Source organism: Oreochromis aureus, linkage group 20 (genome assembly GCF_013358895.1).
Source record: "Oreochromis aureus strain Israel breed Guangdong linkage group 20, ZZ_aureus, whole genome shotgun sequence".
NCBI lineage: Eukaryota > Metazoa > Chordata > Actinopteri > Cichliformes > Cichlidae > Oreochromis > Oreochromis aureus.
Genome location: NC_052961.1, coordinates 16068778 through 16092554, shown reverse-complemented (window position 1 = coordinate 16092554; position 23777 = coordinate 16068778). Strand labels below are relative to the sequence as shown.

Sequence of the window (23777 nt, the reverse complement as noted above, 5' to 3'; positions counted from 1 at the left end):
ACTGCGCATTTATAATTTTGCAATTCAAATGGCACTTTAGCGAACTGCAAACTGTTTAACCTGAACTACTCATTGTAGACGAGTTATTATAGAAAAAATGCATACACTGCTTTCTCCTTATAAGTGACAGGTCCTGCATTATTGGGGAAATGTGTGCTAATCATATTCAAAAGTTAGCATTTTGGACACAGTAGCATGAAACACTGCAACTCACTGCAGTAAATAAGGTCATTTGCAAAAGCAAGGTACAGCTTTATGGTGATTAATTCAAATCTGCGTAAGCTTGACTTGCACTGTATTGCACGAGTGGTTTCAGGTCATATTTCACAGATTCCTCTATTTTTATATGTCGTCCATGTGTCTACTTCCTTTTCATAAAATGCCTTTTGAGTGTGGTCAGAAAGAAAAAAAATACTTCAGCAACCTTTCTTCATTTAGCATAGCTCTTGTTATTGAACGATACAGTACACCTCCCAGCTGCTCCTGCTGTATTGCTTAATTTCTCACATAAAAAAAGCATTTTATTCCAAGCTGGACTTTCAAATGAGAGGCCGCTACAGAGCAGGAACCAGCTGTAGTTTGAAAGCTGTAACAAAGCAATGAAACTACAGGCAAAACAAACACTTTCTGATGTGCCACTTTATTAGAAAAGTAAAAACTCACTTTAATATTTTATGAAGGTTAATATAAAACATTACAATCTTCTGCATACAGTATCTGCACTGTCACACTATATTTTAATATATGAATTATTTTGAAACTAAAACCTGTGCTTTAGGAACATACAACATTGGCTACAGCTGTCACAGCAGTATTGGCCCATATTTATATCAGAAGACAATTAAGAAACAGCGTCTGTATCTGCATGGAAAGCATGAAAGATTTTGCATCCACAAAGTACAATGTGTCTGTGATAACCATCTCTTTTTTTTTTTTTTTCAACAAATGTATACTGTATGTTACATTGCAACAACATCAGAACAGCAACAGTGTATTTTACACATTTACATCATCATACTGTATTTGTGCAATGAACATCTGTCTCGATGTGTGTATAACAACCAAACATATCCATCAGTGCTTCTTTTTCCTCTCAGGATAAAGGAAATGTGACACATTAGGTGACAGCCAAAGAAAAAGGATTAAGTGCGATAGCGGCTTCCAACCGGCATTGTTTAAGGGAAGCTTCAGCAGAGCTTGTTAAGCGTCTCAGCTGTTGGCCATTTCTCATATTAGACAATAGTTGAGCCGAGGGTGCATTGTTGATATCGGACTGGGGTTGGCGTGACCCACAGCCTCTGCCCCCTTCCTCAACCTCCATTTCGCTCCCAGTCCCTCAGAATAGCACATCAAACACCTCACCTGCACAGCGAGGAAGGGAGGGAGGAAGGTGAAGCTAAGGAAAAAGAGGTCTGTATTATAGAATGAACACAGCTGGAAAAGGGAGCATTTTGCAAGAGCTGACCAAAGGTAAGCAAAATGTGCTTCCTCCCCTAAACTGGAGAAGCACATGGTTGAATGTTGCTCTCTGTGCACACACTAGAGGAGAAAGAGGAGGAGGAGGAGTGTCCTGTGGGTCTGTGTCCATTTGCAGTGAGCCTCATCCAGCTTTATACTGCGTGTGCACCCTCACCCCCCACCCCCTCAACATGACACTTTCTTGCTCCCCCAGAGCAGAGAATAAACACAGCTCTACCCTAAACTCCCAGCGGCTCCTCCCTGTTAGCTCTCTTGTTCTGCTTTGCTCCTCCAAGTTGTTGCTTTGGAAAAACTGCTTTGAGTCACATGGCAAAAAAGAAAAACAAAAGTACAACAGAAAAGATTAACAAACAAGATCAGTTAAGTACCACAATATTTTTCATCTCAATATATTAAAGCATGCACTTTTTTTTGACCAAGCAGGAAATATTGCACCAACAACATAAACATACTGTTTTTATGGCAGTGGTATGAGCTATTCAACCAATAGAATTGTCAGTAGGTAAGAAAAAATAAACAGTGCATTAAAATACAGAGTGCATTTGTTTTTACATACTTTCTTACATTATTAATTTAATTTACTAATCTTACTAAACCTGTCTTCTCTCTGCGTTTTGTCTCACAGTGAGATCAAATACATCGTTTTACTCTCAGCCTGCGAGCAAGTTTGTATCCCTCTTCACCTCATGTCTTTATGCCCATTTATTAAGCCTCAAATATTTTGTTTTTTCCCCTCTGTTCCTTTTTTTTCTTCAATGTTTTCCCAAAGCTACATGGGAAAGACATTGTTTATAATGGAAGCAAACTCAGGACAGAGGCTGGAGACATGGGTGGGGAGAGGGGCAACCTTCCAAAAGACACTCGCTGGTAATTTTTATGCCCAGCTCTTTATTTTCCTTGGAGTCCAAGACTTCTGTTGCTATTTCAACCACAAGACTTAAATCTGGTAAGCTACCGGGAGCTCTGGGTTTAACTTAAGTCCAGAAAACAAATCAGAGCTGTGCCCTTTACGGCACAATAATGCACAAATAAGCCCAGCAGTCCTGCAGCTGTCCAGCGCTAAATTACAATGGTCATAAAATCAGATGTTTACAGTGCCCAAAAGATATCACATTAACTGTGCACGATGAGGCATCCTGTATTATTTTGGACACTCTTTCACTTCCTCTTTTTTTTTTTTTTTGAAAATATTTTTTTCTCTGTATTCGCAACAATACTGTAAAAGTCTAAAAGTCTTGCATTGTGAAATCTAACACCCATATCACTCTGGGGAGATTCTTGCACAAGCCATTCAATACCCCTGACCTGATCACTTTTCCCTGCATCACTGCCAAATATGTGTGCATGTGTGGGGGTGTGTGTTGGGGTGTGTCAACATGCCTTAGCTACAGATGTCAAATTTAGGTGGATTTTTAGCTAATCTCTTCATTCAAGTGGAGGTTACACTATCGAGCCAAAAGTATGTGTTGTGATTATTAAGTGGGCTATTACTAAAAACTGCTAAAAAGCTTGGGTCGGATCATTTCTGATAAAAAGGCAACATCCTTCACTTTTAAACAGGTCTACAAATCGTAGGCCAGTATTTAACCACAACACCTCAATCGCGTCTTCCAGGCAACAGGTCAGCGCACGATGAAAACCTTTTTCGAGTGTTTCTTTAGGGAGAGATAGCACCGCAAATCTCTGTGACATCCATATGCTTAAGAGGAGGCATGTACATGTGTCTTTGTGTGTTTGTGTGTGTATACTGTGGACAATACGTTACAGTGTGCCTCACATTCCTTGTACAATATAGCCAGTTTCACTGCTACTACTATTTTTATGTGTTTTTAGTTGCACAATGCATGCACATTTCTTTATATTATATTTTATTATACTCAGGACAGAGTATATATATATATATATATATATATATATATATATATATAAGTGTGTTCTTCTGAGGTTGTGAGTTACACCACATACGCTTTAAAGAGTTTTCATATAAAAATAAAGATATTATGGAAAATGTTGCACAAACAGGTGAGTATGGTGAGTGACACAGCAGACTGAAGATCTCTATCCCAGTTTTATTTGTTTGTTTGTTTTTTCAAATGATTTTAGTCCATATTTGGGCTGGACTAGGCTTAGGCTGGTTCTTAAGTACAGACCAATCAAGGGAAGTCTGAACCTGGATAAAGACCCTGTTTGTACCTGATTTCAACACATAATGGATCCTCATGTTGTTTTACTATAGAGGGCCTTGTGTCTATGTACAGCAACCTGTTGTCCTGTAAACAGGAAAATCTCCAGACTCTATACCAGTGGGTTCTGGGCCCTTTTGCCTGTCAGCCAGCTACAGGCCTGTGACATACATCTCCATGCCATCATTGAAAGTAAAGATGGTGGTAGTGCTGTTGCCCCCTTGTTTCACATCACTGATGGTCTCATAGAAGTTTTCCCCACCAGGCAGGCCTCTAGCAGGAAGGGTGCTTGGTCCTGAGGCTTGAGGTGCTGCTGGTGCTGCCTGCTGCTGCTGCTGCTTCTTTCTCTTTAGAGTGGCACTACCCCCAGCTGTGCTGTTATTGGTTCCCCCTTGCTCACGTTTCCGGTGTGGGTCGATAGTCGCGTACGCAGGGTCTGACTCAGCCACTGGGGAAGACCAGGACCTGTCTCCTACAGGCTCGTAGCAGGGTTCCTCCTGCGAACGTGCTTGGCTCTGGACTCCCCTACCTCGGCCCCGAGAACCCATGTTTCCTCTATCTCCACCAAAGGATCGTGGGAGGGTCTTGGCTCCATTGTGTTCCATAGGAGGTTTCTTTTTCTGGGTTTTACATACGATAGAGTAGGTGTCTGCAATCTGAGAACACACACAGTAGGAGAAGGAACATGTTGTTAGTTAATAACGCAGAGCTACAACTCTATCCTGTAGTCCACTGATGACAGCTCCTGAAATAGAAGCTGTGTGTTGGTGAAAGTCCGTAACCACACTTGCACTGGGATTTGAATAGTCATCTCTTTCCCAGTTTCTGAGTTATCTATATGTAGCTCCTATATTTTTGTAATTACCCGTTTTTGTCCACTTCTGTATGTATTCCAGATATAAAGGTATAATTTGTGAATAAGTCGTTTTATATACAGTCCAGGCTCAGACAAATAATAATTGTCTGAGCCTGGACTGTGTACGTATGCAACAGTTTGTGTGTGTGTTGACAGAGCTCTGCGCCGTGACCTGACCTATTTTTTTACAGGCCAGGATAAGAAAGAGTAAACTATGTTATCAGTCCGTTAAGTTCTAGGCCGAGAGGCAGCATTAACTGTGCAGTGGATGAACCTGTTAAAATTTCACCACGACTGCTTTGGCAACAGAAGTATAGTGTGAAAGAGCTGGATCACAGCCAACTTGCAAAAAAAAAATGTAAAAAAATAAAAAAGCTTTGTGCTCATTAACGGACTTTGTTCCCGTCTTATTTGCTTATGTGCATGGTTTTTTTTCGTGCTCGGCATGCGCCTGCAGCATGACTGCATATGCAATATGAGCTCACTCATACTGCATATGCATGTCCGAATGAGAAAATCGGACATCTAGAATTTGCCACTTAAGGCCATTTTTGAGGTCTTATGCAATTTTGACACAGAAATACCAGAGGTCACGACACTGGTTTATCAGTATTCCCCACAATAGAAGCATAAGAGCAGAGGATTGTGGGACATGGTCTTGTTTACCTTCCGTGTTCACACCCAGGCCGGCAGCTCTGTTCTACTGGCCCTGAGAAACACTGGCTATGCAAACTCTTGTGTCCACCCCCCACACACACACACACACACACACACACACACACACACACACACACACACACACACAAAGACACGTACACGCTCGCACGCGGAGCAAGATTAGTCTTGTTTTTGTGCACTCCCAAACAACTGAAACCTGAGAACACAGAGACAGTGCTCTTTGTGCGTGTGCTCACCTTGCCTTTATATGTCTTACATATTGACTGTCCCTTTAAAATACACTTTAAGTGCAAATCACTTTCACTGTCTGTAAATCTTTCTCTCTCTCCTCTGTTTGTTGGTTCTATCTCAGAGATTTCAAGCGACGCACACTCCCTCCCCCCACAAATCTCTCTTTTGTGACCTTTTTGGATAAACAAAGACCCTAGCGTATGGTATAAGTGTGTGCAGCTAATGTGGTGTGTGTGTGTGTGTGCCTGTGTGTGTGTATGTGCAAGCGTATGCACACGTGTGCACACAGAATTTGCAGCTCTGCTGCAGAGGAAGGAAGTCACAAGATGATGGGGATTTCAAAACTGGGCTTCATATCTGCAGCTGTTGAGGAAGCCTGCACATTGTATGTTTTCTTTTCTCCTTCCTCACCCAGTACTCCTTTTTGTTATGTTTCTGGCATTGCTTGAAAACTCTGCTTAGACCGAGGCTTCGCTAAGTCACAAATTTATTTTCTGCATTTGCTGATCTGCAGTGGAAACAGCCGTATGCATGATGCATCTGTGTGCGATCAACTTTATGAATAGCAGATATGGCGCAAGTTTCCAAACAGTCTTCTAGCAGTTGATATTCATCTGGTAAGACATGTTTCATGCAACGCGATTGGTTGGGGAAGGCAGCGCCTCCTAATAGCCACAAAGGGAGTGGAGCAGAAGAAGAGAGCGCCAGAAAAGAGGAGGAGATTTAGTCGGGAGTGGAAATCCAACACCTTTTGACGACCGTAACTGACAAACTTTAGAGGATACAAAGTATATGGGCATGTTAGGGCAACTGCAAACAGAAAAACAGCTGCTAAACAGAGAGAAAAGTCTGTAAAAGACAAAAAAAAAAGAAAAAGAGATAGCAGGATGCATTCAAGGCCAGCTGCTCTGTGTATCAGTCTGATTTGCAAAAAGAGGAGTTAAAGTGAAGCCAAACAGCAGAGATGTAACCCCTTCGTCTCCACGTACAGCATCCAACCTCTTTGGCTCAACACAGGCGTAGACAAGAAACTTAGCAGTAGCTTTAAACTTGTCAGGACTGCTGCTCTACTGTTCTGAACATGCCTACAGATAGACAATATGGATACAACCATACTTTTTTTTTGGTTCATCCTTTTTTCCTCATCATTAATGCAAGAAAGTTTTATTTTGTTGTCAAAATTAAGAAACTATTACTGCACAGAAACTATCCCTGGCCTGTTGAAGATGATAGAACAGATTGGTGAACGGAATGGAAAAAGAGAAGTTGTGTTAAACACAGACTAATTATAGACAGGGGTCTATTTCGGGGACGCCTGTCCATCTAGCCGGACTGACTCTCCCAGCCCCTCAGGCATAACAGAATTTCCTACACAACTTGCAATTCTCTCAGCACTTCATTCTGTATCCAACAGAGAGAAAAGATGAGACAAGGGACCGAGAGTGGAAAAGTGGGGGTGGAGTTGCTCTGCACAGAAACGCATGTGGTGGAGTATCTGACATGACTGGCAAAGTGCAGGTTTCCTCCTTCCCCCACCAGACATATGCTGACATATATATACATCCCAGTCAAGGTCTTGGTCTTGGATTGACGAAGCAAAGAAAACCAACCAAAATCTAACATATAACAAGTATCTCCATGAATGTGAAGAGATTATTAATTATTTCAAGGCAAGCGATACTCATGTCCGATCTGTCTGCTCATGCTTTCAAGGCAGATAGATGAGTGGGGGGAGGGGCTGGAGATTAGGGTCAGGGTTCACGCAAGCAGGGTGTTGGATCCATGTCACGTAACCTTTGCCTGTAAGCAGAAACCTTGTATGACAGGCAGGTCACAGGGCAGCAGTACTATGACGGCATGCCATATCAGATGGGCGCCCCCTTCAGTAAACACAGCAGTAATCAGAAACCTGTCTATCTATCCATCTTCTTGCAGCCCTTACTCTTTAGTAGTCCCTCCCTCAGCTCCCACCACATACACAGACACACATACTACCTCCTTTGCAGTTGGAGGCGATGGGTGCCCCTGTTCATTCTCCCCAGGTGGGTGATGTGGAGGTGGGTGCAAGGTGATGATGTCGTTCTCCTCTGGAGGCTTCCAGATGTACTGTTCCCCATTGCCCATGAACACTGCTTCCTGTTAGAAATCAAAGGAAGAGCTCAGGCAAATATTATATTTATAATCTTTAAGCTCTGCAAAAAGTAAATCTCACAACATGTAACAAATAATACGCTTCTGAAAAACAATTCTATTTCAAAATAAGCTGTATATTTATTTTGGAAAACTCTTTAGAGGTGAAAACTAGTGCCAAGCAATGGATTCTATCTGGAGTGAGTTAATCAGTTTCTCCTTGTTGTGTGGCCAACTGTTCCACAAGCTTTTATGCAAATCCCTTCAGTCAAAGACATCCTGCTGACAGACAGGCAGACCCACTGACACACAGACAATGCCTCCGAAAACACAACCTCCATTTAACTCCGCCGGTAGAGGTAATTTTAGCAAGAGTTTAGGGAAAACAGCTAAGAAAAATCTGCGTTTTACAAAATTACAGGACCTTCTTAAACTTCATTTCCTACAACTGAATTCACAGTTGCATAGATTCGATCAAATTATGCGAACAATGCCATTCTATTTGTTTCTATGCTAAGAAACAAAAGAAGCGTGGGAGACTAACACTAAAATGGACGCAGCAACTACTGGTGATGAAAAACCAATTAGAAATCATGTAGTGGTGTGTACACATGTGATCAAGGATGATTAAACTTTTATATGTTCCTCCTGTTCCTCAGTCAGAGTGAGTAATAGAGGCCTGGGTAGAGTAAATGGCTTCAATATGTGAACAATATTTATTCCCACTCTGGCTGCTGGCTACCTGTTAGCCGTTTCTAGACAGACTTGCTGATAGATTCAACAGGACACATATATATACACACACACATACACACAAAGCTGGGCAACCTGCCAAGCTCTTACATAATCTATCTTTCCACCGTTTACTCAATATTACTGCGCTGCACAGCAAAGTGCAAAGGAGGGAAAGAGCCACACATGCACAAGCATGCACGTACAAGCACACACACACTCACAGATCATCATACTATCAATGATTTAGCAAGCACGGCTTAAAGGTGTCGAGGACAAGCCTGACAAACAGAGTAAATGATTTTTTTTAAACAACCCTTAAATAAATCTCCTTAAAAACACAGTAATAAGCATCCCCATGCACACAGGTGTTTATGAATACATCCCAACTGGCACATGCAACAATTTCAATAAAACAAATACAATTAAGATAGGATAGAAAACAATAAAAACAGAACTTATTGAGGTCAGTGATGTGGTGAATGTAATCACTTCTACTGTTGTGTCAAAAAATTTTTAACAGTCCAAGAATGCTAATCTTCAATCTGATTTTAGAAAGCTGTTTGTTTGTGGACAGTGCCCCCTGGTGGTAATCTGATAGAATTACAGTTTGGAGAAGTGGGTGGATAGTTGGGCGTTATGATGGGTCGCGTAGAGCACTCTGATTCAGTAATTTCTCTACCTTTGGGAAGGAGTGAAGGTGAAATGGCTCCAGTTGTTTCCGTGGAAACTCTTGACTGCGATGTAGTGGAGGAGGACCAGCAGAGGGTGAATCACTCACGCTCGATTGGCTGTCTGACTGGCTGTCGGCGCCGTTGTTTTCCTTCCTGTTTATCTTATCAACCTTGAGGTTTTGAATCACCATTGAAAACATTATATGCAGTTTTAATAAAAGTTTTTAATAAAATAGATGATTTTAACAAATCTGCGTGCAGTGTAAAAGATTGAAAGCGAACTTCTTTACTCAACGAATTACACCAGTTTTTAGTTACTGTATTTTCTTACTTGCACGACCTCCACCACTTAACATTACTACGGTGCGATACTTTAACCACCACTGATCATATCACTAACAATCTGCTACCCTTTTTCCTGACTGGTTAGTGTCACGCAAACACATACTTCTGTAGAGATAACATCATGTGACATAACAAAAACATCACCTATCACCTTGTACCCACCGTAAATACATTAAAAAAAATGTTTCCATTCGTCACAGTTGGTAACAAGATACACGCAGTGTACAGCTGAATCTGTGTCCTTTTATTACCTCGGGTTGGGCTTGCCGGAAGTTTTAAAGTGAATGTAGGTAAATGATTTAGGATTTACTCCTTATCCTAAACTTCCTTAGAATAGGTCCCTACTCATAGCCTTAATGAGGGAAACACCACCACTTTATTTTTTAAGATACCAGCTTAGAACACTGATAAAAACAAATCAATGCAATTACCTTTCTAAACTTTCGTATAGATGCATACTCGGCTAAAGATGGATCTTGAACAGCCAGGGAATTCACAGAAGAGAGAGGTGACCTACTGACCCCACTTGCTCCATTACCTCTTCCCGTCATTGGTCCATTAATAGTGTCATTCCCTCTGCCACCCTGAGAGTAAAAAAAAAAAAAAAAAAAAAACATAAAATGGGAACAGAGAAAACATGTAAGCATTTCCTAAAATTATTAGTGTCAACCATCCAAAAACACACACAGACACACAAAAATTACATGCAAAGCACCCTAAGCTAATGTTGCATGAACAAGGCAATGATGCAAGCCATCTATATGCAAACAAACAGCGATTTTAGTTGTAATACTGATTCTTGTGCAGCACATTTTCTTTCACGATGACTAATAGCTGCAGTTAAACTGTTTAGTGCATGTACCTCCCCAGATGTTTTTCTGAGAAATGTAAATGAATGCATGATTGCTCGTGAGCAAGTTGTTTTATATTTACAGCTATTTAAAATGCATGTACGTACGTTTCCGTGCCCGTTTCCACTCCGAGCTCCGCTGGCATGAGTAGAAGGGCTTTGAGGAGCCCTGGCTATAGCTGGAGTGTTGGCTGATGTGGTTGGTGGGGCAGAGGGTACTTTTGGGCCTTCCCGGACACCTACGCTTTCATATAGGCCATCATCCAGGTAGTGGGTAGGGGTGGGGTTATTGCGCAGGCCCACCTCAGTGTAAGTGGCCTCAGTGTAGGTGTGATCTCTTGCTTCACCTCCTCCTCCGCCTCCCCCTTCCCCTCCCATTTCCCCTTCTCCCCCCTGGCCAGATCTCTGTGGACTGGTGGGGATCTGGGGGAGCTGTCGGCCGTGGGAGGGCCTCAGATCCGTCTGGGAGCGGCGACTGTGGAGAAGCAGGAGGTCCATACTAGCTGGACGGCTCTTACTAACAGCTGCGCAAAAGAGAAGGATGAGGGAGAAGCGGAAGGAGATGGTTGTGTCAGGGCTGAAACAGTGTAACAGCTTATGATAGTATATCATTTATTGTCACTTAAGAGCTGTTAGCCACCACTTACAGTTTCCATTGCAGGGAAAGCGATTGATCTCATGGAGCCTGGTGTCAGATTTACTCATGGAGTTGAGTTTTGGGTGACGAAGGGTACCCTGCTGTCGTGCACACATGGACTTGTTAATACAGACATAAAACATGCAAACGTATGCATGTGCATCTGTACTTAGCTTAGAAGAAAAAGAGCAGTGGCAGATAGAGAAGTGGAGAGAGGAAACGAAGAAGGGAGGAAAAGATAGAATATAATGAAAAGATGTCTCACCATATTTACAGATGTCCCTTTCTCCCCAGCCGGAGGGTGCTTGCTCTTGCTTTTCCTGACACAAAATCAAAGTGAAGAAGGTCAACAGAAGCCAGTGGACAGAAAGAGAATATACACACACTCAGAGCAGATAGATACTATCAGCATCCGACTCTGGTTAGGGCATAAAAGTCCTTGGTTGATAACAAGAGCCCAGTCAAACATTGAACGAGCGTGACTCAGGCTTTTTTGCCAAAGTGGAGAATGACCTTCACTGCATTTTGTTTTTCAAGATAAGAGCAAGCAAGCTCACAATTATTAATATGTTGTTTGCTTTGTGCCGATTCTCTTTGCGATTTCACGTTACTTTCCTCTAGTATTAGCCTCGTGAAGCAAATGTATGGCGTGCACGCATCACTGTGGATCCCTGGAGGCTGTATCTATAGGAAACAGTTGATATGGCTGAGAGTGTGACGAGAAGACAAAAGCTCCTAGGTGCAGGTGCAAATGTGACAACAGTTCTACCCCCATCTCTGAGATCTGAGCACTTACTGCTGTGCTGCAAAACAGAGCGCTGCAAACAGGTGCAGAAACCATACACTGCACCTTCTTATTATGCAAGTCGCTTAAAATAAATCTGAATATAAAAGGTGCCACGGGAAGTTGTGGCAGATCCATGTCACTGGAGCTAGATATTATCTCCTCTAGTAAGCTGGAAATCTTTTGTACAAACATATGGCCATCATTGCCCAAGGAAACCACGAGAAGAGAGCTCCCCTTGGAGCTTTTCATAATAACATGGCACAGCAGAAGGTTTTAAGGTAAAAATGACGTGAAGGCACAAAGTCAGATCCACTGCAATCTTTGGAATTTAAAAGAACCTTAAATCTTAAAAATCAGAAGCTTACATCTTCTTTATATTTTAACAATACTGCAGTTATATTTTCATAAAACAAACTAGGTTCTCTCCACATGCTTGTCTTTGTATACCATAGCAACAAAACTGCAGTGCCTCTGATTGGTCTCTGAGGGCTCGGCAAAAAAGTCATAGGCTGTTCCATTGCTCCTGCCTGGCTCAGAGTCTAATCCTTTGTAAACCGTGGGGTGTCCCATTGCTTTTGCCTGCTGAGTAGTTTGCTGGAGAGGGATGACGTGATCCTGCTCTGACTCTGGCCTGTCTCGTCAGTGTCCTGTAAACATCATTTCATCTGATCCGACACTCGCAGCCATTAACATTCATTAGCGCCACTCTGCTCAAAGCAGGGGATAAATGAGATGGAGAGAAAGGATGTAGAAGTGAAAAGAAAGGAAGGAGGAGAAGAGTTCAGAAGAAGCGGAGACACATAAAAGAAAGAAGGGATAGTGAGAGTAATTTGGGAGGGCACTAAAGCAAGAAGCTGCAAAGATTATAAAACTGGCCGTTCATCATTTTATTCCCTGGCCTACTTATACCACATTTCACATGTCACGTGACCACCAATCATACCTCTGGCAGCCAACGCAGACAAGGACGATCAGGATGGTGACCACGAAAGCAGACGCTGCTGCAATGGCTCCAAGTAGAAGCAGGTTTTGGTAGGTAAGGTTGTCTTGAGATCCCCCTTGTCTTTCCATGACACCCACTCCGTTTTGCTCACTTCCTTACTCAAGCTTAAAGTCTTCCGCTCAGACCGTCTGCTAAGGAAAACCTGCAAAGATAGAGGAGAAGGATAAAGCAAGCTATATAACATCTGAGTGACATGAGAGATAAGAAAGCAAAATGCAGCCTAGAACAAGCTGAAAAATGTGTGCGTGTGTTTGTGTGTGTGCTCCTGGTTTGCCTCTGGCTCTTTGTCACTGTCTCATTCTGACATATCAGTTTCTATTTTTGACTCAGTCGAATAATGCACAGAAAATAGAACACCTTACAAGGCAGCGACTACGAGCACGCCAAAAATTGTTTCATCACATTCTTTCTTTTTGCTGTTAAAAAAAGATCAAACGATACCGTAACATTCATTTGACTAGCCAGAGAGATTCTTGCAGTTAGTTTAACAGGAAAAACCAACTGAGCTCCCAAGAGTGTGGCCTCACTGACGGAAGGACCAGGCTCGCTGCGCCAACACTCCTAAGCCTGCAGAATTCTTTTTCTCATATCACAAGTGGCTCAAACACTGACGAACAAAATGTTTCATTTTTAATAATGAAGTGTACGACATACAAGGTAGATTTTCACTTCAGGTCTTTTTATATAATTCACTTCACAAACATACTCAATTCGATTTACATAAGCCTTAAATGAGATTAGTTTTCCAAAATGTGCTGTCTACTATTAGGTTAAAATGCGTTAATATCATCATATTTTTAAGTACAGTAGATAAACAAGGTCGCAGTAATTACCAATTTTTATAATAAATTGAGTATTTTACAGACTAGGCTGAATTGTTTTTATACCTGTGCATTTCTGGGAGGCGGTTATGGTACTTCTATCTGAAAGTGGTAAGGAGGACAGTATGTAGTAAAGAAAAAGCTCATTCTTCCTCCAATTGCATTTCTGTGAATATATTTTTATAGATGGACTGCATTCATAAACTTTACCGAGCAGTACAGAGAGAGGTGTCGGGGGAAACAAACATCACGGTGAGATGAGTCAGATATTTCAGTGCTTTTACCCTGTCAGTTTCCTAATGCGGTATATTAAGGTTCAGTCAAAGTGACAATCGAGGAAAATGATCAGTGAAATTACAGCAAGCTGATATAACCTACTTTCTGTATGCTCTATTCAGGATACTGCTACGCTAACGATCTAATTACGCTAATGATCTTTAGCTTTTAGTGCACTAAGCTGCAGTATTGGTTTTATTCCAAGCAGAATATTTTAGCGTTTTGCCTGGTTAAGTTACTTTTAATATAAATGAACCTTACATTTCAGTTACTACAGGACAGCCTAGCTTTTAAAAAGAGACTCACACTGTTGATGAATGTCTTACTTAATGAAAAATGCTAGATGCTTTTTACTGATATTTAGTGCTAACACTAACTTTACCAATACTATATGATCAGTACAGTTAACATACACATACCAGCATAATGTTTTTATGTTGATATTATTATCATTATTATTATTTTTTATTTGAGGCTGACTATTAGTAGCTCTTTGCCAATATACTGGTATTGAAAAGAAGAAGAAATGGGACAAACACATTTCAACCATGTTATGAGTGTTGTGGTTGCATAGTGTGTCCACAAAGGCAACAGCCAACTGATCTGAGCAGAGCCAGACGGACCAAAGCAAGATTACTTCTATACTACATCCATACATCCATACATCCATACATCGGCCGATATATCAGGTCCAAATCCAAATCCAAATATCTGCACTGGTATCAGTTTCAAAACTCGTATATCGATTGGGCTTTATTTTTAAGTATATTGTGTCTTCACTTGAACAGTCTTTATACCTTGTGCTAATTTACTTCTTTCAGTTTTAACGGGCCACATTGTGGCAAGCTAACCCTAGTAGTCAGCTATGGTTATCTAGTTAGTCTACAGTGTTAAGTTATCAGTGTTAATATTTAACAAGAACTAATGTCTACTCATATCTTAAGTAAGTTAAGTGAACATCTAAGCTTAATTTTGCAAAAAGCTGCTTCATCCATCTCTAAAACTTGAACTGAATATAGTCCAAATATACTTGGAATTACTAACTTATCAGCACAAGTTATTAGGAATAAGGCACAGAAGCGCACACGAACACACTATATGCTTTGCATTCTTCTAGAAACACAGACAATGGCAGCCATGTGGTTAAGGATTGCATCCAAGTGACAAAGCAAACAGTGCACAGAAAGAGGTCATGGCAGGCTGTATACAGCTGTACATAATGTGTGTGTGAGAGTGATTCTGGAACATACCACCACAAGATCTGGCTCTGGCTTTCTGTTTCTTGGAGATAAAACTACATCTTTTGCATGTCCTCTTTTTTTCATGTCTCTCTCTCTCTCTCTCTAGATCTCCTTTCCTCTCTCTCTTTCTCTATCTGTCTGTCTGCATAACCCTGCAGATATGTGAGGCGATGCACAGCGAATGAATTAGCAGAGCAGAGGCCTCAGACAGCCCTTTATGGAATAGACAGACAGGCAGGCAGAGTACATCACAGTGGAGAGAAAGGGGGGGGGAGATGAGGCAGAAAATGAATGAAGGCAAATGGTAAGAGAGAGGTGGTCAGACACAGGAGCAAATGAGTGGAGATGAAAGGGGAGAATGGTGGAAGACATGCAAGAAAATGGGGGGAAGACTGGGAAAGAGGGGAGCGCACTTCAAACGCGAAGGAGGAACGAGGAGGGAAGGGTGCAATAAACAGTGGGGGAGGGAAGAGAGAAAAGAGAGTGATGAGACTAGGAGGATGAGGACAGCAGAGAGATGCCGTGGAAGCCTGAGAGAACGTGCGATCTACGCGGGAGTATGGAGGGGGGGCGCAGAGAGGGAGAAAAAGGAGTCGATGAGAAGGAGGTCATCAGTGGTCTGTTTCTGCCTGCATTTTGTTAGCCCCCTTCTGAAATATTCAGAGGAGAAACACATACGACGGGTGTGTTTCTGAACTGCCAGCGAACACAATGCAAGACGGGAGCACATGTCTAGCAGCATACTTAACAGTATGCGAAGCTCACAAGTGGTGAACAAGCCTCAGAAGGAGGAGGAGAGGCAGTTCCTGCATGACGCGCAGTGCCCCTGCAGCATGCTCAACAGTGACACACAGTTAGGGTGCAAGAATGTTTATTCCAGCATCTGTCTTCATTTCAGAAGATTACGTGTAAAATGATGACAGTGATAATAACAGCATATTGAGAAAGATGACAATGGTGGTGATAGCCCTATTGAGGCCCGCTGCTGGTGATTATAATATAGATGTCAGCAATGATGATGAAAGGTGCAGTAGCTAATACTGATGGTAATGGTACTGATGATAATGAGTAAAGAGGTCAAAGGGATTGTTACAAAGACACACTGAGGTGCGGATGCAAGCAGCAGAACTGAGAGAGCAGCAAGCAGGATGCAGCGGTGCAGCACAACCACAGGGTGGAAGGTTTCCTCTGTGTCTCTGAGACTCACATACACAAACAAAAACACACACATGCACACACAGAGAACATAAAACAATTTCTGTGTTACAAATCAAATGCCAGTCTTTGGATTGCACAATCACTTTGCAAATAAAAAGTCAAATCGACACACTATTTAACCCTCTAACGTACAAATGGGGTCTGGCAAGCTTGTGCAGCCTTGTGATTTTGCAATCTCTGCTTAACTAAAGCTAATTATAGATTCCACTTTTAGTTGCTTAAAATAGACTGATAAAAAAAAAAAAAAACATCAGCAAGTTTTTCAGGTGCGTGGAAATCTGTTTTAGAGACCAGCAGAGGAAATTTATCAGACTCGGTTCTGCAAATGAATAACTACAAGCATTTTTAGTAGTTATCCCTTTAATTAGATATTAAAAAATCATTATCAACAAGCTACTTTATGAGCAATGCTTTTTACTATGAACCTACCTCACTGGGATCTCTTAGATTGCAGCACTAAATCAAAAGTGGGCTTTTTTGTAAAGTTTAAAAATAAACGTAACCTGGCTCACTTGCATATCTAAGATGACATTTATATTTCTCTTTAAATTGTGGATTGCATCATCGGTTGTTATACAATTTTAATAACTGTCAGTAGTCAAGATTTGTTGGTTCAGCTTCCTGTGAAGGCTAGCTTTAACCCCTCATTGGGCAGGGACATCAAAATTAGCCTCCCCATGCTTCTCTGTGCGGTTGTAGAACCACATGACTTTCTCCCAGTTAAAAAGCAAAGATCTGAACAAACATGAGCCTGGAGTATTTCAAACTCAAAATGTGTTTTTGTTTTTTTTTGCTCTTTACTATTCTTACACCCAGCTCATTTTTAGACATACACCAGATGCATTCAGTAAGCCATACTTAGACATAACACATAACTCTGGACAGTAGTACTTATTAGTACATTGGATGTTGCCAAAGGTTGGTATAACAATATACAGTGATCCAGTAGGACGTTTACTTCACTTATAGACATTTTCAAGCTAGAAACAGTGAAATATGTGTGTGTTGTTAAGTTTTATGACCTTACAGCAGTTTTTATATTGCATATACTGGTGTGTATTTATGCTGTGAGACTTGGTACAGCTAAAATTGATTTAGTAATCCAATATTTGGGATTTATATAGTTTTGATGAAATTATGTGCAGGAAAAAAAATTAAGTGGTACCACTTAATGTTATATATTTACGATTTATATGTCAATATATTTTGTTTTCAGTGGATCTGCACTTTACTGTTACTGTTTCACTTCAAAGTGGGATATCAATGCGGATTAAAAAAAATCTTCTTTTGCAACTGTGATCTGCCCTTTTACGGAAAAAAGAGGATGTTGCTGTGCCAGACCACCAACTACCATGCCAGAGAATAGTTCAAGCTGTATTTGGATTTATACACATGCTTAATTTGGTGTTTATGAAAGAGCTTAAAGAGCTGCCACATTACAGCAGTTTCACCAAGTGCTATGAAACAGTTCCCTGGACAGGACTGCACTTTGTGCTCTATTTCTGACAAATGTGAGTATCAGTAAAGAAAAATATTCCTCCATAATAATAATTTTACCTTAAATGTGTGAGAAATCATGCAATTGACCTTGATTTGCAGCATAAAGATATTAGAAAAAAGGGGCTGTGCCATATCATACTGTCTGCGATAATATCATATACATTTTTATGTGATATAAAAGTGTTACATCGCGATATTACATGTCACTAGCTGTGCTCACTAGTTGCAGTCCATATGATATGATTACATGGTGGAAAAGCATAACTGTAGGCAGCTGGTTAAACAGCCCAGCGTAAGTAAGATGGAACATCCCAGGTAGAAAATATATTTCATCTGACAATATTGTGCAGCTTCTGAAGCATTACAAGGTTAAGTTAGTGTTAAACTAATGTGTTAAGCAGTTATTTTATACTTTGACTTAAAATTTACAAAGAAAACATGACCTAGGCTACTTTTCTGTTTACATTTGATTTGTGCTTTATCACTGAATACAATGCTGTGTCACTGTAATGCTGCTGCAGACATCTCGTACGGTCACTCTTTGAATTACATAGTGTGTCATCTGATGGTAGCTCACTTGCTTACATTTGCTGCAAGCATTAACAAAATGTTGTTCAGTAATTATTTTTATATACCGTCAGAAATATTAAAGCAAATTTAATTTAAATATCGTGAGAAAAAAAAAGTACGAAAATAAATAAATAAATAAAAACTATTTTAAATCACATCATATCCTCCAATAACACACGAGGGTCGAAATTTTACATTTCCTAGTATTTCAATGAGTGCCCTATGAAGGGTTCACTGAAAGAGCAGAAGAGCTGAATAGAAATGACTTCAATACCAACAGCACCAAATGTTGCACAAAGCACAAGCTGGACGGCTTTGGGGAGTCTGAGTATATATTAAGTATATTAAGGTTAGTCTCAGCATTTCAACAGTGATTCCCTGCAGTCATCCAAAATTAAAGAAATCTGTGCAGCTGCTCTTCTTATTCTTGTATCCTAGAATGTCTCTCTTATAACGACTTACATAAGGTTACTTACATTACTTCACGCATAAACTTTATGCACCACGTGCATAAACACAATGCAGAACATGGAAGTAAAAATATTATGTAAAAATAAATCTATTTTGTATTTTACTGATTAAAATATTTTGACAATGCAGCACTAACTTCTCTCCCATTGGTCTCCATTAAGCATAGAAAACATACTGTATAATGAAGATGTTAATTAACACTCACTATAACACACATTGTCATGTTTTTGCAAACTGGACAGATTTCACATCACAACCACAGTATTTCACCAAGGAGAGAAATTAACCTTTTGTTTTCGTCAATCACATCACTATCTTTGATTTGATGCCTGCCACTAACTAAAGTTGATGAATCTATTTGCTAAATGTGGGGAAAAACAGAACACTACAAAACAAAGAGGAGGAAAATCACTCTCTGCCTACATCCCCATTGCATAAACTATTATTCCAAAACTTAAGCATAATAATATCCAAAATCACAGCAATACTAAGAATGAGTGCGTAAATGAGAAAAGACATTAATGTTCTCATAAATAATCTCATAAATTAAAATACTTTAACATCATAAACATATTCTTTATTTCAGTAAATTATTCAAAAATAGGCTGTAAGTTAAAAAAGATATACTCTTACCATTAGTGGGGTAGAATGAACTATTAATATGGCAATACATTATAATGATTCCTCTTCAGGTACAATTACTGACAGACTAGGAACAAATATCAGTACTTCAGAAAAACACGCAGTCACTGAACTGCACACCCAACAGTTTCACCAGAGTTATTACTTTATGAGTTCTCATGCAGCTTACTTAATGAAAGTGAGCAAAAGCTGCAGTGAAGAGGAGGAACTCACTTTGGGTAAACAATATTGACATTAAATAACACAATCCTGACAATAAAGAACAAAGTAACACCACAGTGTAGTGAATGAAGACACAATTTCAGCTTCTTCAGGTGTATTTTCATCTTCAGTTACATAGATATTAAGATTCATTTTGGACTATTGCTGTATTTTCAATTCAATTTTATTTATAGCGTTAAATCAAGGCAACAGTCGCCTCAAGGCGCTTTATATTTTAAGGTACAGACTGTACAATAAATGTTATTTTGACGCCATAGCCACTGTGGGCAACACTTTGCGATAGAATTACAGTAATGATTTATTAATAGCTCAAGTAAGAAATAAAAAAATAATACAACAACAAAAAACTAAGCTATCGATAACAAGACTTTGCTTACGTAACTATATAGTTACGATCAGGAACAGTATCAGTTTCAGCAGGCGATGTAATGTAACAACACGTAACAGTATGCAGTGCTTTATTTGTAGATGACAATCATTTCCATCTTTTTTCACAATTTATAGTTTGGCTGGCGCTTTTTTCAAAAACTTGTGTTACCCCCGCAAAGTTTTATAAGATTTGTGTCATCGAATCTTTATCTCATGGTTTTTTTCTTAAAATAAGTTTCAGAATTGGCCATTTTGTTTCCAAAAACTACACAAAGAGACTTGTTTTGGTTGGCATGACTGTCAACTTCAGTTGAAAATAGTCACAATGAAAACTGATGACGGCTCGCTGATTGACAGCTTGCTGTCGAACGCTTTTATATTTTCGAAACTTTGAGCAGCACCAATAACCTTTTCAGAGATAGATATCTCAAAACCTCAGTATGTAAAACTGAAACTGCCTACATTGCTAGAGAGCGCTGCAGGTGAGTTAAATTTTCTTTTCCCTCCAATTCACACGTTGGCCACTGTCTCTTCCGTCCCCAAGCTTACTGAATTTATCACATAAAGACTCCCCCAAACCCCATCGTTCCTTCTTCACACTGGATTAATAAAGCCAGCATTCATGCAATTTTTGTAAATGCACCCAGACAAGGCTGATATGCCCCTGCCATGATCCTGAGCACAGCTTTCAACCTCTGTCATCACATTAGGACAAATTCAACTAAGTGATTATTAATCAACGGCAACAATGGAGTTCTGAGACATGAGGGTTGCTGCGTAAGTGTGTGGATCTTTGTGAATGAGGGAGTGTGCAGCACTGCTCTTTCCCAATAAATCAACACATCAGTTACAGGCCACCAATGCTCATCGAGTGATACGACATATTTTCACTTAAATCACCTCCACAGCACCGACTTGTAACTAAACAGTCTGTCCTCTTTACTTCCCACCTCCAAATCAATCAATAACGCCATTTGAAGATCAGTCATTCAAGCACGCATTATCTGTGTTTGACAGAAATAGATGGCAATCATAGAAAGAAGGAGGAGAGTGTAGAGGACAACATGCCTTATGAGGCAAGTTCATCAGAGGCCTGTAGTGCAGCACATTACAGCTAAAAGGAGACGCGGAATCACATCATGTCCGTGGCAATCTCAGGCCCCGCGGGACACCGCTACGCTGTGCATAACAACATGGACTGATGGGGAGACAGCAGTAAAAAGGGAAAGAGACGCACAGGAATGGGGGTGCACAGCTTAACCCTCTGACATTTTTGCCATCAGCTAAGCCTCATTAACACACACGGACACACACACACACAGGCACAGGACTAAGACCTTGTACAGGAACTTGAAAATTCAGTTTGCAGTTTAATGCCTATCCCGAAGTGACCTGTTACAAACGGTCGCATAAAAGATCAAGTGAATTTAACCTGCTGAGCTTTTGTCCTGGACTAACGTTCTAATCTCATAACCAAGAACAAATGTGATTTGGACTCTGCTAAAAGCTTTCAGCAGCATACTTTCCTTAATGAGCAAAAGCATTAAGTGACAAGTGTAGGGTCAGCTTTTTTTTGTTTTGTTTCAGGACAGCCTGTTTATTTATTAGATATAAATAAATATGTTTTATAGGTATTATTTTTTGGGGGAAATTCTACATTTTTTGACATTTTTAAAATTAAGTAAAAAAAAAAAAATGACGGTTTTATCAAAGAAAAACGTAAAAAAATATTTTTTCCTCAGTTAGCTTCTATCTTTTTGAACATTAGTATCCGGCTCTGCAGCTCTGGCACAGCTGCTGACAGTTATCCTTTGCTGAGCTGCTGAGTGTGTCTTTCTTGCACAGAACGTATGACTTATCTCTGTTGACCACAAGATCATCAATTGCCATTTCACCTAAGCCCTACGTTACTTTGAAATGTGATTTAATATGTTCACTTATTAAACATTCAAACAATTTCAAAATCATGCCACATAACCAAAACCCCTTTGCTGTACACATTTAAAAATTTACAGCTAGGCACGCACTTTGCTGATGCGGTAATCTGTCTATGAGATGAATGGTCTGCTTTGTCTTTCCCTAAATTCAACCACTGGTATGGTCTTATTTTCAAGGCTCTCTCATTCAGCTATCCATTTTTTATTTACAGACCTACATCCGTCATAAAACTATTGGAAGTCACTGCCTTCGCTCCCAGGAGTTATTCCTTTTATGTGTCTACAAAGCATTTAGTGAATTAGGAAGGCGCATAGTCAAATTTGCTTTGAATCAGGTGCAAAAATCAACAAATTTAGTATTATGTTAACACTTCACCTGTGCACCTGTGACGACTGTGTGACAATTCAGTTATGTTTCTGTAGCTTTAAAGTTTATAATATTGTATGTTTTTATATGTCACTGTCCATATTTTGCATACATACAGTCTTTTTTTATGTTTTGCTGTGTGCGTATTATTGTGTAATCCATGGTAACTAAACAGACTGCTGCCCATTCCTGAGCCTGGTTCTGCTGGAGGTTTCTTCCTGTTAAAAGGGAGTTTTTCCTTCCTGCTCTCGCCAAGTGCTTGCTCAAAGGGGGTCGTTTGATTGTGGGGGTTTTCTCTTTATTGTTGTAGGGTGACTACCTTTTAATATAAAGTCCTTGACTTGAGACTGCTGCTGCGATTTGCCACTATATAAATCAAATAACATTGAAGTTAAATGAATTGAGCTGCTTTCCATCTTGGCCAGGACATGCTAATTTGAGATTTTTGATCTCTATAATTACTATTACCCTTATTAAATTAAGGTTAAATAACATAAATAAATGAATAAAAATAAAACATTTTCATATTTTTCACATTACATTATATTTACACTTTGTAACATCTACTGATACTCTGTACTTATGTTTTTTAACCAATTACACGAATCAAAACCCATCACATGACTAATAGACTTACTAACACCATCCAAAGGCTAAACTCTCATATTTGTCCATGCCACAGCCCTGCATACTTGTCCAAAATCAACAGTGTAGTTTATTTTCTCAGCTTGACAAACATGCCAATTAATGCTGTTTGTGTACTGTTTGATAAAACCTGCAGACCTAACATTACTCAGAAAATGATAGGAAATAGCTCATCTAGAACTGCCTTTTAAAAGATTCGTCAGAAGAGGGATGGACTAATGTTTTGTTAGATTTAGTCTTCTCATAGGATTTGCTTTCAGTACAGAAACTACGGAATAATGTCAGGCTTATCCTTTAGCCTTAAGGCTGTGATGGGACTAACTATGATTTTATTGCATCACACGGCATTTGTATTACATCGTCACACAGCGTATTATGTAATTCAAATGTAAATAAATGATATTTTGCACATTATGGTGCACTTTGGATACGCTGTGCTGATTGAAGGCCCTTGTTGTTTGTCTGCCATTATAAATCTTAAGGGCACTTGGTTTAAAATGTTAAACAGGTAAACATTTCTAAAATCCACTCTCTGCTATTCTCAGCAGAGGACAGTTGGCAGCTCTACCCCGGTTGCTGTTGGGTATAAAGAACTGTTTGTTTTATCTGTTCCACACCCGATCGAGCGCCTATGATGTCCTCCAACGGCAACCCTTGTGTTGTTTTATTTTTAGAGTTACACAGGGTTTTGACATTTCAGTTGTTTGCCTCATCCTTTGTCGCATGGCGAAATCTTTCACCATAATACAACAAAGAAAATCCCAGAGGTTGCTCAACAGATTTCTTTGTTTCTCTGAGTTTCGGAGGGGGTGGGATACGTGTTTATTTTAACTGCTGAATGCAGGATGTGCAGAGCAAACAACATTTACCACGAATTGGTGGGAGTTAAATAATAAAGTGTGAGAAATGAAAC

At 40.0% G+C, this 23777-nt stretch overlaps 1 protein-coding gene across 4 annotated transcripts in view; it reads right to left on the bottom strand.

Annotated features, from left to right (window-relative positions):
- Nucleotides 1-621: 621 nt before the first annotated feature.
- LOC116324764 overlaps nucleotides 622-23777 on the bottom strand; it is a 42955-nt gene continuing 19799 nt past the window's right edge. For 3 of the 4 annotated variants that reach the window (XM_039604946.1, XM_031745490.2, XM_039604947.1), the window contains 8 exons: nucleotides 12526-12727; nucleotides 11061-11115; nucleotides 10806-10896; nucleotides 10267-10682; nucleotides 9740-9892; nucleotides 8972-9133; nucleotides 7423-7563; nucleotides 622-4318 (listed from right to left, as the gene is read on the bottom strand). In XM_039604946.1, coding sequence (XP_039460880.1) covers nucleotides 3815-4318; nucleotides 7423-7563; nucleotides 8972-9133; nucleotides 9740-9892; nucleotides 10267-10682; nucleotides 10806-10896; nucleotides 11061-11115; nucleotides 12526-12653 — 1650 coding nt within the window. In that variant the 5' untranslated portion in view covers nucleotides 12654-12727 and the 3' untranslated portion in view covers nucleotides 622-3814. The remainder of the gene's footprint in view (nucleotides 4319-7422; nucleotides 7564-8971; nucleotides 9134-9739; nucleotides 9893-10266; nucleotides 10683-10805; nucleotides 10897-11060; nucleotides 11116-12525; nucleotides 12728-23777) is intronic. The other variant, XM_039604948.1, reaches the window with a different exon arrangement.